Source organism: Hoplias malabaricus, chromosome Y, assembly GCF_029633855.1.
Source record: "Hoplias malabaricus isolate fHopMal1 chromosome Y, fHopMal1.hap1, whole genome shotgun sequence".
In the NCBI taxonomy this organism is placed as follows: Eukaryota; Metazoa; Chordata; class Actinopteri; order Characiformes; family Erythrinidae; genus Hoplias; species Hoplias malabaricus.
In genome coordinates, this window is record NC_089820.1 from 18,884,232 (window position 1) to 18,902,050 (window position 17,819).

Consider the following 17,819-nt stretch of genomic DNA (forward strand, 5'->3'; position numbering starts at 1 on the left):
ACAGAACAGGCTCCCTAAGCTACCTGCCAGTGTATTCTTCAAATAAACAGCATTTGGATGTGAACACTATAAAGCATAGGTTTATAGAGATTTGTTTCCATTTGGCAGTATTAAAGAAAGGAGGATATGGTAAGTTCAGGCAACAGCTTTGAGCTTTTGGCAACAAATATAAATGTTCCTCCAGGAAAACCATCCAGGAAGTTTATTCTGGGACTAAAATATCAACAGCCAAACAAATATGTGGTAGTGTTTGGTCATTTGCCTTAGTCATCACGAGAGAATACAAAAATACACACCTTGGACCAGAAAAGCAAGAATTGTTTTTTTTTTAAAAATACTTACCAGAAAATAACTAAAAATATTCAACTCTTCTCAAACTTCAGTTCTGTGAATTTCCTCCTGTAGAGAACATTTCTGCTCCATTCCATAATAAAAATATACATAAAAACTGCATAACAATAAGTACTGATAAATAGTAATAAACTTAACGCTCTTCATGTTTTGATATCAGATATGAGACTGAAATTAATTTAAATAGTTTTCTTACTTTAATTAAAAATGATTGAGGAAATACAGAGAATGGTCTTCTAGAACATATGAAACACCTGGTACACCATTAAAAATGTTACCATTAATTTAAGCATTACTCAAAGCATTCATTTTTAAGAGAGGTGGAAATCAGGATTTGACTATGATTCAAATTTGAAGATCTATCAGTTTTTCCACTGAGAACTGAGGACCTCCAGAAGCGGAAAACACTAGACTGAACTTTGGATGTGTGGGAAAACATGAAAGCGAGTTATTGTGACTTCTGTATGGTTTTGGGTTAAAAAATCTGCTATCTGCTTTTGTCATAACCGTTTATCTTTACCTTATACTTAATGGCTTTGGTTTTGACTGGAAATAAAGCAAGTTAAGGCTGGTCACTGACTTTTGAACAGTACTGCATATTAATTGCTAATTACACTCATTTGGAAAACAATGACTGACAAAAATTGTCTCTGGGTGTTAAGGCATATAAGGACACTGTATTTTTCACAGATACTATGACTCCATGATATCCATTTCAGAACCAAGATAGCATATCTAGAACTTGTAAATAAGCCTATATAATTTAAAGTGTAAGACATAATTAAGCTACAGTTACCTTTGATTCCAAGCGTGTTTGTAAATGGCACAAACTGGAATGTAATTAACGACAGTGCATTTTCAGCATATCACCCAGGACCCCAGTCAACACAAGAAAGTGGCAGTAACTGGGCCAAACAGTGCAGTCCTGCATGCAGGCCACCAAACCAGGCCTGAGCTTGGCATTTTCTCTGCTTTCTCGAGGGATAGATTTACAAAGTCACTTAAGGAATGTCAGGCGTGGGCAGTCCAAACTCGCAACACTGCACTCTTTGTGTCCCAAAGGCAGGTGTGACAGCTGAGGGTAGAGGGCAACTGTGAGCAGCCTGTAGGCCCAAAGTTGGACTCTCACTCTTGCTTGAAAAAACAGAATAACCTTCATGCTGTTGGAAATTTAAATATGGCAACATTTGTGGGAAGAACTTAAATCATGAAAAAAATAAGAAATATGAAGGGAGTTTGCATTATCCACAAAATATTAAAACATAAATAATATAATTACTTCAATATTGCCTGGTCTCATTTGTTTATTTTCATCTGAAATTGCCTCTTGCACTTTGTTGTTAAATTGCCAATAATTATATTTATTTTACAGAGTCAATGGAAGCACATTAGTTAACTCATATCTGAGGAACCTTTCTGCAAGTAGAACCTGGGTTAGGAGTAAATTGCATAATTGCTGAATTTGTAGACAGGCTTTCATAGTGGCCACACAGGTCTGATGGAATGTATGCTGCAAGTATGGCATATTGAATTTATTTAACCACATAAAACCTGGACAAGACACAATGGACCTATACTGAACCTCACATCTCAGTTACAGTGGACACTGCCTTGTCTGTTGGTCCCCTGAAGTTCACAAAACTCTTTATGCTCACTGACAGTGCATCGCTACTGTCTTACTTCCCTAAACCAATCGCATTCTTTCAACCCTCCGAACCACATTAACGTCAAGAGGGCAGCAGTGACGCATACAGGTACAGCAGATTCCTCTCATATGGCCAACGTCAATAACCCGAAAGAGACAGTTGTTTCTACAGCCACTGCTGAGGATCGATTCACCCATAAGGAACAACATGGTTAAGACTCAACACAGCGTTGCCCAGACTGACCAACAAAGAAGAAAAAACATATTTCAAAGAATTCAATTTTGCAGTTCACACCCAACCATGAGGTAGCCTTGGAATACTTTGGCAGACAGTATGTGGGTACGCTTAACTGTGTTAAGATGAAAGTTATAACACTGTATTAAAATTCTGTTAAAAAAAAAAACAAAAACAAAAAAAAAACAAAGAATGTTACATGGACTTGTTTGGAGTCACTGCAGTGCACTTTGTAGAATCCCAAATATGTATTACAAGATGGTGACTACGCACCCTCTACAACTGCTGCATTCTGACAGCTGTTCTGCTGAACACAGGGCACATGCAGGCCCCCACTCCATGTTCCAGAGCCATTTAAACTTTAAAGGTCCTCCACGGGGCCAGCTGTAGGCCTGTGAGAAAGTATTCAGCAGGAGAACTCTTCACTTGCTCGGTTACATCTCCAAATCTTTTGGACTTGGGAAGGCAACACATATAGACCCTCCTCAGGGTTCGCTAGTACGTTCCAGGGATCTGCAAAATATCAACATTAGGGAACAATGGGAGCATTTATTGCTAAGATGTTGCTGCCTACCATTAGCAGTTTGGTTTTTCTGCCAGCAGCCAGTGTGGCCACCAAAAGAGGCTTCCACATGGAGGCAATGGTCTACTTTTTTACCATGTTCTTCACATCGGTAAGAGACATAGATGCCAATGTTACATGTATTCTTTATTGTTTAAATTTGATGCATGTCAACTTTAAATTTATTATCAGCCCAATAAATAAGTATTACTAGATATTCATTTAATAAGGGGTTGAGTGTTTACTAGGGGGATAATGGACTAAAAGAGACTAAATTTGAAAAATGTCAAAAAGGCATAGGATATGAATAGATGCTAAATATGATATTTCTAGCTCTTTCACTTGATATTTTACAGTAACATTTTCCTAAACAGCTGCTGGTGTATCTGTTTACTTAGAATAGGCAAGTGCAAGTTGCATCATTAAAATATATAAAATACAGTTTAGTGGGGCATAATTTGGGAATAATTGTGTTGTGCTGTGGATGTTCATATTTTAGATCTATCATGCATGTGATGGACCAGGTCTGTCTATTCTGTGCTTCATGAAGTATGAGATTTTGGAGTACTTCAGTGTGTATGGTACATCTATCTCCATATGGGTCACATTATTAGGTGAGTAAAAGTCCATTATGAGCTAAAATACTGCCCATATTATTTTAAAGATTTGTATATTAATGGAATAAACAGAAAATCTAATTCAGTGTAGAACTGAACTCTTCATTCCTACAGTAGTCCTGTACAAAAACTTCAAGATTTGTACAGTCCTCCAAAATGTAGCAAACCGTTGTTGTTGTAGAAGACAGTTGAATATTAATTTCTGAGAGTCATGCTAACAATATGACATCTGTTTATGTCTGGGATTCCAGCATGTCGTGTGAAGAGTGTATTCAATTTTTCCTGTTCTGCTCTCATCCAGCACTAGGGGATTTTGACGAGCCCAAGCGCTCCACACTCACCATGTTTGGAGTGCTCACCTCTGCTGTGAGGATATACCAGGACCGCTGGGGCTACGGGGTCTACTCCGGCCCCATCGGCACAGCTGTGTTGATGATCACAGTCAAATGGGTGAGAGACAGAGGAATAATTGCATATGCTGGCCTTGGATTCAGAAATACTATACCATGTGTTACAAATTAAAAGTGTGAGACTCTGTTTTTCCAGCCAGACTGAGAATGAGAACTGAATTTGATTGATCAGTGGAGGTTTTCAAGATTACATAAATAATTACATAAGTACATCTGCACTGAACTAAAGTTATTTGTTTACTTATTGTTTCAGTTACAGAAAATGAAAGAAAAAAAGGGCCTTTATCCAGAAAAAAGTGTGTACACACAACAAGTGGGACCTGGTTGCTGCTTTGGAGCCCTGGCTTTGATGCTTCGCTTCTATTTTGAGGTAATAAACACCACAGGCATTTGCTTTCTGTCTATCAAAGAACCCCTCCATGTAATCACTGTAAGAGTTTAGGGTAGTGACCTCCATTTGTCTCTGCAGGAGTGGGACTATGCTTATGTGCACAGCTTTTACCACCTGTCCTTGGCTGTGTCCTTTGTACTGCTGCTACCCAAGAAGAATCGTTATGCAGGGACAGGGCGCAACGCCGCCAAACTCAACTGCTACACCCTCTGCTGCTGTGTATGAAGTCCATTTAAGATGACACTCATTTCTTGTAGTGGTAGGGCCAGAATGCATGTTATATGCTGGAAAGTTGTGAGCAAGAGGGTTTTCATTAATTGAGCCTTGACTACTAAAATGTCATAACCTGTTTGTTGCTTGTTGGTTTGGTCACAGATTTCCAAAGTCCCAGGAAAAGAGAATGCTCGAACAATTTGGACAACAGCCCAAAAGCCTTGGATTCGAGCTTGCAATCCTGGACTACCACTGCACCACTCGCAGCCACGCACCATGTAGAGCAGGCCATGATGTCTGCTACCATAGATCCAACAATGAGGACAGTTATATGACCCTCAGTCGAGCCAAGTACGTGTGAGGCGATGCATGTACAGTCTATATAAACCATGTTATCCCCAACTTAATGCTGGAAGCCTGAGCTTGTAAAACAGACAAAGAAAAGGAACTGAAAGCTCTGTCTCCAAATGTGTGTTCAGGTTGAGCAGTCATGGTTGCATTATAACAGGTAATCATAGGGTTACTGAGACAGCTAACATCCAGCTGGAAAATTTGCAAGTTGCAAAACATTGCAGACATTTTATCTCTCCAGAATGAATAAATTGTCTTTTAAGATGTACCTCATGAGGGACTACGCGTCTACGTCTCTCCAAGAAGATGTGGCGTTAAATGAGGTTAGAAATGCAGAAAAATAGCAATAAAAAATGATGTTATTCTTGCCATCTGAGTGAAGCTAAAATGAACTAAAATGTTCCAACAGCAAGAAGCAAACAATCATTATGATGTGTATTGCAGCAGGTGGAAAATTGTGTGTTTTTGTTTGTTAATGTCCCCAAAAAGGATATATTTTTCTTTAATTTTCAAATCCAAAATGCTAGCAGTTCTGTGTAAATATATTTATTTATTATAAAAACACTACTATTTAAGGTTCTGCTTTCACATTCTGTCTTTTTTTCTCATTTTATACACAAAACGCACAATTTGAATTAAAAATGTTTTATTTGGAAAAAAAAATTCACTCAATTACTGCTCATAGTCGTTCTGTATAATCCACAAAACTCAGAGAAAAGAAACCTTACCAGTGATTTCCTTGACTCGCTATTCATTGAATGTCAACCTTCCATCCATTTAAGCTAGACCCATCAGCCCTCTGCTAACGCTATCCAAAAATTACAAATGCACGCGACATGTTTTAGACAAAACAGTCTCCTGCCAAACGTGAATGAAATTTTGGTCCGCAAAGCATTTTTTGTCAGGGGGCCAGGCCGCCGGCTCTTGTGCCCAGAGAAAGGTGTTTTTGTCTGGGGGGGAGGCTGCCAGCTCCTGTCTCTCCTGGCTGCATGTCCCAGGCCCTGCCAAAAAGAGTAACCTGACACTTTTATTACGCTCGTGTGAAGCACTTTTGAGCTCCTTTATGGCCTCTGTCTGTTCGAAACCACTTTGTTCGTGGTTTAGGCCCCCACACACATACCGTCTAAGGAAACTCCACCACCTCACCACCGCAGAGTTCAATCTGTGTCAAGCTTATTGAGACTGCTGGGTGGCACCAGGGTCTGGAGCTACTTGACAGTCTGCAACTGTCTTTATACCTTCAACTTACCTTCTTCAGTAAGTGCTAGACTTTCACTGGTGAACTCTGCTTTTAATTTATGTTTTTCATCACTTTTCCTTTTCTACATTTGGTGCAGCCACAGGTCACCCGAATAAAGCCGCTTGAGTCAGACATGCAAATGCTTAGCGATATTTTTTTCATACTCCCGTATTCCGAAATCTGACTTGAATTTGATGCCAAGTGACGGGTACACCTGCCCGAAGTGCGAGATGGAGACTAGAACTGGCAGACCAAGACCAGCGAAGAAGCAATGAACTGGAACAGCTCAGAAAATCTACAGACCTAAAGCCAGAGCTTTCATCCATGCTTTAAGTGACTTTCATACAAGATTACTCTAGTAAGGTGATAAAGTCGCGTCTTCCTCTCCATCCTTGGTTTTTTAAATGTACTGGACATTGCAGAAACCTGCACTCAAGCTAAGTCTATTATTACTGAGGCTATATTTATAGAGTTCTGACAATTAGGATGGAACAAATCCAAAATGATGCTTCACGCTATGTCTCCTAGGATTTATACTACTGTAGCTGCTGTGGTCAAAGTTTATAAGAGTGTTTTAACAAGCACTGACTCTTGACTCTACTGCACACAGCAGACAAATTAAGGTCTATGAAGTGTGTGGTTATTCTCCTGACAGCTGCACAATTGTTCAGTCCTTCTCGGTCAGCGACTGTGGACTGGACTGAATGGCCAATTACAGATTATAACCAATGTCTACATTTTCCAGGGAAGTATGCTATCATTTTGGACAAGGTCATTAAAAGTCAGAATTACAGACACCATATGATGTCTGATGTTCTATTGTTACTTTGCCAAAAAGTCTAGGACTTTCCTCTAGAGACTTAAAGTATGTGTTGTACTGTTTGAGAGAGGTTCTATGGAAATCTCTGACAGAGACTTGGGATCAGCTGTTGGGGTGTTTTCTAGACAGCATCACAGCTCTCTCTCTCTCTCTCTCTCTCTCTCTCTCTTGCACTTTCTCTCTCAGCTGCTCTCCCAGCTGCTGAAGAACAGCTGCTCTGAACAAAACAACCCGTCTTGCAATTGTACCGAGCCATGGATTTAATGCAATGAAGAAATTATCTTAGAAAATCTTGGATTATTTTTCTACATAACTATGCCTCCATTTGAAAAAAACATCCACAACACTCATGCAGTTAGTGAAGTCCTCATAATTCCAGTGGTGTTTATATAGCCCAGGTTTCCCAACAATAATGCTCAGTTAACTGCACTGGTAAATAGAGTAATTTCACTGTATACTGTGCAAAGTTGCAAGAATCATCTGGTTTGCATAATTCCATATTTATATTATGGGGTGTCACAATATCAGAATGATGGAAGTTAGTACAAAACAAGCATTTTATTCTCTTTTACCCACAGAATTAAGAAACAATGATGTTACGATGATTAAATGAATCATAACTTATAAGTAAAAACATTAAATGTTACAGGCCACTAATTAAAATATAATAACAAAAAGTGTGATTCTAGACAAAAACTAATTTTTAAATTCTACTGGTCAATCATGAAAACTAATAAAAAAAGACCTGTCTGAGGTCCTCTGGCTGCAAAATTTGAATGATTACCTACTTTATTTTAGTAATAATTTTTATGCATCTTGAAAAGAGAGCAAACATTACAGGTTTTGTCACTTTTCTTTTTCTTAAGTGCTCTTTGTTGTAACTCTCTCCAGTATCACTTTTAGTTGGCACTGTAACATTGTTTTGCTCTCAGGTTGATGGGCGTTCCAAAGTGTTTCCTCTGCATCTCAGACAGTAATGGGGATAACAACTTTTACACAGTTCTACCAAGACTTTGAGAAGATATTTTAAAGGTATTTTATGTTTGTTTTATTTAGGCAATGGGCTATTGATTCTATAACTTGTGTTTTAAAATCAGTATAGCCATATCCTGTTAAATAATAAGTAAAATTCTTGTTCAGAGAATTGATTTATCTGTAAATAAAACAGAATCTGTGGCTGTAAACTCTCAGTTCAAGCACAATGCAATATAAATTGCTGCATTGCTGCAATAATCTAACCTGGTTCCAGCAAACTCCACTCTAGTGATCCATCTTCTTTGAGTCAAAAACAAGACAACACTCTGCAGCTTGATTGATACAGACCCATTTTGAAAAGCTACTAGCAGTTAAGGCCAATGCCTCCAAAGTTTCTCCAGGAATAATGGCGCTTGGCATCACAGAGGGCAGGCTCTGACATTTTTGCAAGGCGAATTGGGGAAAGACGAGGCCCTGTATGATACAGAGACTGCCTCTGCTGAAGGACTGTCTTCACTGCCTGGATCATCTGATAAATAAAATGAGACAGTTACCTCTAAGTAAACCCCCACAAAGCAGGTATTATTATTGTGGTGGATCATTCTTAATGCTGCATTGACCCTGACATATTAACGGAATGTTTGTTGGTGCTGCTGGCGTTTTTAAACCCCTCAGAGTCACAAAATCTGACTATACATCTATACGGACCAACAAGGTAGGTGTGTTTAATAGTGTGAGTGGGCACAGTGTTTAAAAACTCAAAGCACTGCTGTTTAACCCACTTGTACCAGCCTAACACATGCTAACCTGCTCCACCTGGGTGGTCCTGTGAGTGTCTGGACCATGAAAGTCCAGGGTAAAAGGAGGCCAACAAAGTATGCAGAGCAACAGAAGGATTATAGTCTGTAACTGTAGAACTACTATGTTTATCTACATGGTAAATAGGGAAGATTAAATTAATTAACGTAGAAACAAAGAGGTATTGTTAGCATTTCACAAAATGTGAAACATGAAAATGGCCTGTTTAAAAATGAGGAATAAAGACATTGGAATGTCATTATGTAGTTATGAATTATGGTTTTTGATACCTACAACCATTGTGTACCTGTTCTTTGCTGCTGAGAATGTCTGGGACAGATACATGGGATTTTACTTGCGTTTCCACATCCTCCAAGCTCGATGAGCTTCGAGAGGCTGTTTCAGACTGGCCGTCTGTGTCATGCTGGAAGTCAATTCTCTCAAGCTGGTCACTGAGCCTAAAACATAGAAACAAATACGGATAACTAGACTGAATTATGTCCAAAAAACAATAACAACACTGTGAGTTATGAGTGAATAATTTGTGTGACGAAGGAAGTCTTTTTCCACCTTGACGCAGGAGAGTCTTCAAGTTTCCATGTCTGGGTCTGCTCCATCAACTGAGCTTTGAGTGTTTGAGCAGTGGCACTGGATATGACATCTGACAAAGAGCAGCCTGGGAACAGCCTCAGCAGCAGAGGAACCAGCTGACCACAAACAGTTGAATAAGACATATTACAGTATAATCCACTTGGTTCACAAATGACATGCATAAGGCATTCAGAGCACAAATTTAACAGAAAACACATATTTGTTACATCTTTGGGCTTCAAAACAACAAGCTCTACGTATTATGTGAAGGGACCATGTACATTCTGCACTGTGTTTTGTCAACTGGTCTTTTCACTTTATCCTAAAAAACTGACCTGACACTGCACTCATCTATATTACTTATTAGAGACAACATTACAGCATTAATATAAGCAATAACCACTTGGAGTGCTCCAAAATCACTTTTACCTTGATGATATGGCCTCCTATTAGTGGTATTGCATTACAGTTAATTGCATATGTCTACACAAAATGGGCTCATTTAACTGCAAGTGTTGAATAGAGAAATACATAGCAGACTTACAGATAGTAACCTCACTTGGAGCCATTTACAAACAAATTGTTCCAAACAACAGTTTGTAAATGCAAGTTACTTGGAGCAGAAGTCATTTTGCCAGTGTCTAAGAAAAAAATCTGTCACCCTCAGCTGAGATTTAACTGGTTTGGATGATCAGATGCAATCGAAGAACCAACAAGAAATTAGCATGTAGCATGAACCTGAAACTGCTAGAGCATCAGTGTCACTGTTCAGTCCAGTGAGTGGTAGCTGCTGCTCCTAAATCATACGTCCTGGTTGTAGCATCTAGTTCTGGCCCCACTGAAAAACTAATACCAGGTCCATTCTAGAAAACACAGCAAATGAAGACTGAACTCCACCAAATCTGTTCAAAAGTTCTGCCAGACAATGACTAGCATAAGTGTCTTATCAACATGTAACATGCTATTTGACATTTCAGTATTCATTCATTCATTCATTATCTGTAAGCGCTTATCTGGACCTGGTGGGTCCAGAGCCTACCTGGAATCATTGGGCGCAAGGCGGGAATACACCCTGGAGGGGGCGCCAGTCCTTCACAGGGCAACACACACAGTCAGACATTCACTCACACACTCACACCTACGGACACTTTGGAGTCGCCAATCCACCTACCAACGTGTGTTTTTGGACTGTGGGAGGAAACCGGATCACCCGGAGGAAACCCACGCGGACACAGGGAGAACACACCAACTCCTCACAGACAGTCACCTGGAGCGGGAATCAAACCCACAACCTCCAGGTCCCTGGAGCTGTGTGACTGCGACACTACCTGCTGCGCCACCATACACGCATACACATTTCAGTATAAGTGCGGAATATATAACAGTGTTGTTTTCAGGAAACCCATAACAAATTCAAATGTATGTAACAAATTTGTAGCTGGTTTGTGTAATAAAGGTGTATGGTGTCTAATCATTCTGTCTTTGAAAACAAACAGATGCAAAAATCATTGAAAGCTCCATACTGCCATAACACACCTTTCCATTATTAGTGTATGAAAACTGGTCCTACTGTTTTGCTCCACAATATAAGAACATTAAATAAATAAATCAATTGTAATTTTTATTTAGCATTTGAACTAAAGTTGACACTATGTATTTTAGTTTAATAAAAAGTGAACAGTATTAAAATATTAGATTAACTTGCCTCATCATTAGTTGGATCTAAGATGAAAGCACTGGTTGCATCCTGTTTGGCCTCCTCCATGTTGTGCAGTTTGATGTGAGCCTTAGCTCGATTTCCGTAATACTGAGCTACTCTGGGATTATACTTAATGGCCATGGAGAATTTGTCTGCTGCCTCCTGGAACTTCCTTTAGAATTTGAATTTCACAAGAAAATAGCTTGTGTCTTAAACAGATCTCAAAACAATTACAAAATTCAAATAATTAGGTTTGAGATGCTTTTTGATAAGTTAAACTTACAAACTGCCAAAACTCTGCAGACCCAGTTTGTTGTGAATGATGGCCAAACGAAACCAAACACTTCTGTTTTGGGGATCCAGCTCCTCAGCTTGTTGGTAGTCAGCCAGGGCAAAATGCCATTCCTCTTGCTTAAAAAAACAATCTGAAAACCAAGAGGCAAACATGTGGATGGGTATACAAACAGATATCTCCCAGACATAACAAATGACCTTTTTTGGTACAATTCTGCAATACTGGCAAATTAACTAATCAAGTTAAAGTCAAGTCCCTACACAGCTAATTCACCCGTGTTAAATCAGCACAATCATTGTTAAATTTAACACTTGTCAACACTGAGTGTAACACTAATATCGTTGATTTAACCTTTAAAAATCATTGAGCGCAAGGCGGGAATACACCCTGGAAGGGGCGCCAGTCCTTCACAGGGCGAAACACACACACACTCACACCTACGGACACTTTTGAGTCACCAATCCACCTACCAACGTGTGTTTTTGGACTGTGGGAGGAAACCGGAGCACCCGGAGGAAACCCACGCAGACACAAGGAGAACACACCACACTCCTCACAGACAGTCACCCGGAGGAAACCCACGCAGACACAGGGAGAACACACCACACTCCTCACAGACAGTCACCCGGAGGAAACCCACGCGGACACAGGGAGAACATACCGACTCCTTACAGACAGTCACCCGGAGGAAACCCACACAGACACAGGGAGAACACACCGCACTCCTCACAGAAATTCACCCCGAGGAAACCCACGCGGACACTGGGAGAAAAAACACCAAACTCCTCACAGACAGTCACCCGAAGAGGGAATCGAACCCACAACCTCCAGGTGGGAGTTTAATTTCGTAATAAATCTTCTTCTCTACAGCCAACGTATGTCTTAATCATATCATACATGGTAATATCTACTGAATTGTAAATTACACTTTTAAATTCTCTGCTCATACCTCCTCTGTTGATAAAGAGCCCACTTTCATCTCTCTGCTCATGGATGGCCTTAGTCAGAAGCACGGTGGCCTCGCTGTAGAAGCCCTGTGAGAAGCAGTGAACTGCAAAATCATTGTACGTGAGTACTAGTTGGGCTTGTGCATCTCCTTCGAGAGCCTTGAAGTCATTAGGCCTCCCTCTCTCAGGATATTTTTCACCAGCATCACTGAGTTCAACAGCAAGTGCCAAGTCCTCTATGGCAGCGATGAAATCTTTAAGTCTGCGGTAGAGTATGCCTCTGTGGAAATGAAGATCTGTAAGATTAATATAGGGTAGTGATGATATGGAGACAGATTATAATGCTATAAGGCTTACATAAATGTGCGTAAACAGCGACCCAGTTAGGCCCATATACCATACAGGCCCACTGAACTTGCACTTTAATTTATAATATTTAAAAAACTGAAGGATTTAAAAGCATGAATTTTTAACAAAGATAATTATTGTAGTTGTATAGTGTGGTATATGCAGAAAGACTTTCACAACACAAAGAGAACTTATCAAATTAATAATTACATTGCATTACAGCTCAAGCTTTTGGGATGATAATTTTGGCATAAGTGTTATTGTTAAGAGATATCTGACCATTTCAACTATTACCCAAAAAGAATCAGTTTGTTTGGTGCCCTGAAAAAAAGATTAAAGTTAAAGTATAAATAGTGGTTAACTAAACTAAAAGTTTCCAATTTCACAGGAAGGATAGTCTTAGAGACTACAGAAGGGCATTTGCCTTGTCGTATTCATTCATTCATTATCTGTAAGCGCTTATCCAGTTCAGGGTCGCGGTGGGTCCAGAGCCTACCTGGAATCATTGGGCGCAAGGCAGGAATACACCCTGGAGGGGGCGCCAGTCCTTCACAGGGCAACACAGACACACACACACACACATTCACTCACACACTTACGGACACTTTTGAGTCGCCAGTCCACCTACCAACGTGTGTTTTTGGACTGTGGGAGGAAACTGGAGCACCCGGAGGAAACCCACGCGGACACGGGGAGAACACACCAGCTCCTCACAGACAGTCACCTGGAGCAGGAATTGAACCTACAACCTCCAGGTCCCTGGAGCTGTGTGACTGCGACACTACCTGCTGTGCCACCGTGCCGCTTGTCGTGTTCAATATATACCTTCCATCCATCCATCCATTATCTGTAACCGCTTATCCAATTTAGGGTCGCGGGGGGTCCAGAGCCTACCTGGAATCATCGGGCGCAAGGCAGGAATACACCCTGGAGGGGACGCCAGTCCTTCACAGGGCAACACAGACACACACACATTCACTCACACACTCACACCTACGGACACTTTTGAGTCACCAATCCACCTGCAACGTGTGTTTTTGGACTGTGGGAGGAAACCGGAGCACCCGGAGGAAACCCACGCGGACACGGGGAGAACACACCAACTCCTCACAGACAGTCACCCGGAGCGGGAATCGAACCCACAACCTCCAGGCCCCTGGAGCTGTGTGACTGCGACTCAATATATACCTTTTTTATTAAAATTAATACTTAGCATATTATTTAACATAATCCTAAAAACTGTGCAATTACAGCATAGAGACTGGACTCTTTTAATCGAAATCAGGAAATTGATTAAGTTACTTTTCAATTCATCCTCTAAATCATCTATGTGGCCCATGTTTATTCAAAGAGATTTTACTGGAAACAACTTAAAGCCCCTTCTAACAATGACAGACCCTTTTCTCTGTCTTGGCTATGTATCAGACCTTTCAGTTCAGAAGTGTTTAAGATTTTGATTCAGAAACCAGAGACTGATCCTAGTGAGCAATCAAAACACAGACTTCTACAAATCTCCCTTTAATACTGAAGATTTTAGACACAGCTGTGGTGCAATGATTAAGAGCCTGCAGTAGCAAATGAATGATATATATATATATATATATATATTAAAAACTTCAGGATTTCAGTCAGGATTTAGGCTTTTTCAACCATCTGATCAAGGCTATGAATCTCTAGGTTTTACTTAATCTTTATTTGACAATTTTAGTTAAACTAATTTTTGTAGCACCCAGTCATCCAGAAACAAATATCAGAATTAAATAGTTTTACATGGCGTATCCCTGCCTTCCTACTGCACGACCAGCTTTAACCAAGAGGCGGCACCTATAAGCTCTACACAGCCTCCCGAAAAATCCCCTAGATTTACATAAAATTTAGCTGAAAAGCAACTCAATCTTTATATCCTTTTAATATTTATGATAACAAACTGAAAATAATATATGAGACACATGGAGTTAATTTAATTTCTACATAGTTTTTAAACTGCTCTAATAATCGAATGCTCCGGGTGCTCCGGTTTCCTCCCACAGTCCAAAAACACACGTTGGTAGATGGATTGGCGACTCGAAAGTGTCTGTAGGTGTGAGTGAGTGAGTGAATGTGTGTGTGTGTATGTGTGTGTGTGTGTGTGTGTTGCCCTGTAAAGGACTGACGCACCTTTCAGGGTGTATTCCCACCTTGTGCCCAATGATTCCAGGTAGGATCTGGACCCACCGTGACCCTGAACTGGATAAGCGCTTACAGATAATGAATGAATGAAAGGATAATAATTGAATAATGAGTAGCCTGTAGCTTTAGAGATGAACCCATTTAGGATATAGGATACTAGCATGCACCACTGAATTCTCACTTTTAGCAAAATGTTCATACCACAGATAGTCACCTAAAATAAAATAGTCTATCTCACCTAAATAGGTAATACTCAGCTTTCTCAGGGTTTTGCTCTACAGCTGTGCTGATCTTGCCCAACGCATCAGTGAGTTCTCCCTCCACTGCTTTAGACACAGCCTGCTGCTGAGCGCACTCAGCTGCCTCCTCCATCTCCCTCAGTAATGACAGTGCGTCTGTACAGGTCGGGTTTAGCCCCAGAGCTGCCTTTAGGTCATAGTAGCACAGCACTTTCTGAGGAGAAACACCAAATGAGATTTTCTCATTGAAAAGAAATGCTACTGTAATTAAAAAAGGTAATATATGCATGTTTGGAGTCTCTGAAAAAACCTGATTGAGTTGGTGATGCAAGCGCGCTCTGAGAATGAAGAGATCAGCTGATGGGGTGTCTGTCTTTAGCCAGTTAGTCACCAGCCGAATGCAGTCAGAATAATAACCGAGTGCTGTCAGAGTGGACAAGCTATGGAGAAAATAGAGTCCAAAATGGTTCAAATAATTTAAATACAAAAAACATATAAAATTGTGGTTTTAGTATATGTAAAAATGTTGTTTTATTAGTTTTAAGGCAGATTTGTTATTTTTTAGGTTCTATTTTCCAGAGAGAATGAATAAAATGGTACATTGTGTCTTTTTAGAGTCAGTGGACTACAAAGATAAAGATACTGCACCCTCTGCTGGTAGCTTGGATTTACACTATGATAAATTACAATTAACAATCTGTAAGCCAACATTTATTTTAACTTATAAATGGGATAATTACTTCTAAATCTAATGCAAAGTCATTGAGTCATAATAAGTAAAATAACAGCTGGTGTTTTGATGGCCTCTAAGCTTCTGATTTACCTTCTCATGCGATAAGGTTTAAATTTAGGCTTCAGTTCAGCTGCTTTGGCAAAAGACTCCAGGGCTTCCAGAAACATCCCCTGGTCACTGAGGCACTGCCCCTTGTTGGCATATAGAAATCATATAATGTATATAACAATCATGAACTTCTTTTTGTTAACATTCTTACAAAATCATTCTTAGAAAGTATGGTACTAGGACCAAATTATTTCTCTCAGTCTACACTGACTGTGACTGTATGTCCTGATGTAGTGTGCCCCTATATGTATGGATCACATTATCAGATCACTAACAGATCATAGTCACCTGCAAGTAATATATGAATGCAAGGCGATGACAATAGGCCATGGTTTGTGGTTTCAGGTAGCAAGCATGCTTGTAGTCTAGGGCTGCAGACTTGAAGTCACACAGCTGAAGATACACCTCTGCCCTCTCCACATAAAGCTGTGTCTGCAGAGAGAAGACACTTTCAATAGGATATTTGTTGAATTGCTTTATATAATTATCATCATTACATTAAATTTTCATTACGTTATCATGTAACCGCTTATCCAGTTCAGGGTCGCAGTGGGTCCAGAGCCTACCTGGAATCATTGGGCGCAAGGCGGGAATACACCCTGGAGGGGGCGCCAGTCCTTCACAGGGCAACACATACATACACACATTCACACCTATGAACGTGTGTTTTTGGAGGAAACCCACGCGGACACGGGGAGAACACACCAAACTCCTCACAGACAGGGAATCGAACCCACAACCTCCAGGTCCCTGGAGCTGTGTGACTGCGACACTACCTGCTGCGCCACCGTGCCGCCCAATTGCTTTATATAAATTTATAAAATAATTTTTATTACTATTGTAATTTCATGACAAATTACATTCATACCCTCCTAAATGTTTACTAAACCTTTCTACTAAATTACTTATATTATTAGCTTATTATTATTAAACTTTAAAATATATTTAAAAAGGTAGGAGATCTATTTTAATAAATTGCAATAGATATATAATTTAAATGTTTACAAAAGATCAAACCTACAGGCTTAAACAGTAATATATATCTTTCAGTAAAACAAGAGAATGATGATGTTGATAATTATTATTATTATCTACCTGCTTTGGCTGCAGTGTTATGGCTTTGGAGAAACAAATCACAGCTTTCTCAAATTTTAACTGCAACATAGCCTCCTTGCCTTCTTCATAACTGCAAAAACACATCATGACACACACACACACACACACACACACACAAACAGACATGTATAATAATATATATATATATATATATATATTAGAAAAAAAATATCTTGAAGATGAAACCAAAATCTTACTGTGTGTTTGCTTTATTCCTTATTATAAGTTCTCCCTTCAAATCTGGCCTGTTTTGCTTTAAGTCTGGATTCAAAAAAATGCTGCTGGAGCCAAATATTTTTTGTATAACAGAAGTGTCTTTTGGTCCTGATATGTAACCATCCACCTGGAGGAACAAAGGCATAAACAACTCCAATTCATTTCCTATAAACTAAGATATAAACCAAGTCGTTTAAAAACTGATCAGAGGTGAAATCTTTCTTTATATATAAACATAGGAACATAACGACTCGGTTTTTACAGGTTTTATCAGGATGCATCTGGAAATATAATCATTTAATTTACTAGCTTTACAGAACTACTAGATAGAGACCCTACACTTCTGCATGTTGATAAATCTTATCTGCATCCATAACTTTTTCATGTTGCCTGTTTCCGTGACTCATAAATAAGAATTATCCAGGATTTCTTTTTTTTTACAAACCTTAGAAAGGTTTTGTGCGCTCATGTTGACCACAGAGGATTTCTTATCATCATTGAGAAACATTTATGGAAACGTTTTCTTACACCAACAGCGACTGTGATTGTAGTCCCCAAAGTTACTATGGAAACGCTTACATTTATCAAAGCGGAAATTAAAAGCAGAGTGAAATTTCTTATTAACCAAGATATATTTGAAATATTCGTTTTTTTCTGCTTGCTTTTGAGGTTTAGAAAAACATAAGAGGGATATCTGCATGTGTTTTACATAGATACTACATAAATAGATTACTTTAGAATGTAGTAATT

General features: G+C 39.5%; 2 protein-coding genes across 2 annotated transcripts; one reads left to right on the plus strand and one right to left on the minus strand.

The window, feature by feature from the left end:
- The first annotated feature begins 2,770 nt into the window (after positions 1-2,770).
- Positions 2,771-4,436, plus strand: LOC136677623 (protein myomaker). Its single transcript, XM_066655197.1, has 5 exons — positions 2,771-2,905; positions 3,293-3,407; positions 3,712-3,860; positions 4,074-4,190; positions 4,290-4,436. The coding sequence occupies exons 1-5, from the start codon at positions 2,771-2,773 to the stop codon at positions 4,434-4,436; spliced, it is 663 nt and encodes a 220-aa protein (XP_066511294.1).
- A 3,057-nt stretch (positions 4,437-7,493) lies between these two features.
- On the minus strand, positions 7,494-17,635 carry LOC136679550 (tetratricopeptide repeat protein 16-like). The gene is made up of 13 exons (XM_066658146.1): positions 17,515-17,635; positions 17,051-17,196; positions 16,833-16,923; positions 16,026-16,169; positions 15,720-15,820; positions 15,207-15,336; positions 14,896-15,110; positions 12,143-12,420; positions 11,182-11,323; positions 10,905-11,070; positions 9,179-9,315; positions 8,916-9,066; positions 7,494-8,339 (listed from the first exon to the last, which is right to left on the minus strand). The coding sequence occupies exons 1-13, from the start codon at positions 17,575-17,577 to the stop codon at positions 8,175-8,177; spliced, it is 1,929 nt and encodes a 642-aa protein (XP_066514243.1). The 5' UTR covers positions 17,578-17,635; the 3' UTR covers positions 7,494-8,174.
- Between the last annotated feature and the right edge of the window lie 184 nt (positions 17,636-17,819).

What these genes read in the sequence shown, in the direction of transcription:
- LOC136677623 (XM_066655197.1), top strand. Translation starts at nt 2,771, where the DNA reads ATGGGAGCATTTATTGCTAAGATGTTGCTGCCTACCATTAGCAGTTTG. An exon ending in TTACCATGTTCTTCACATCG is followed by an intron (nt 2,906 to 3,292) that starts GTAAGAGACATA and finishes TTCATATTTTAG; the next exon opens with ATCTATCATGCATGTGATGG. An exon ending in CATATGGGTCACATTATTAG is followed by an intron (nt 3,408 to 3,711) that starts GTGAGTAAAAGT and finishes GCTCTCATCCAG; the next exon opens with CACTAGGGGATTTTGACGAG.
- LOC136679550 (XM_066658146.1), bottom strand. Translation starts at nt 17,577, where the DNA reads ATGTTTCTCAATGATGATAAGAAATCCTCTGTGGTCAACATGAGCGCA. An exon ending in AGGAATAAAGCAAACACACA is followed by an intron (nt 16,924 to 17,050) that starts GTAAGATTTTGG and finishes GTGTTTTTGCAG; the next exon opens with TTATGAAGAAGGCAAGGAGG. An exon ending in TAGATCCAACTAATGATGAG is followed by an intron (nt 9,316 to 10,904) that starts GCAAGTTAATCT and finishes GTTTGTGGTCAG; the next exon opens with CTGGTTCCTCTGCTGCTGAG.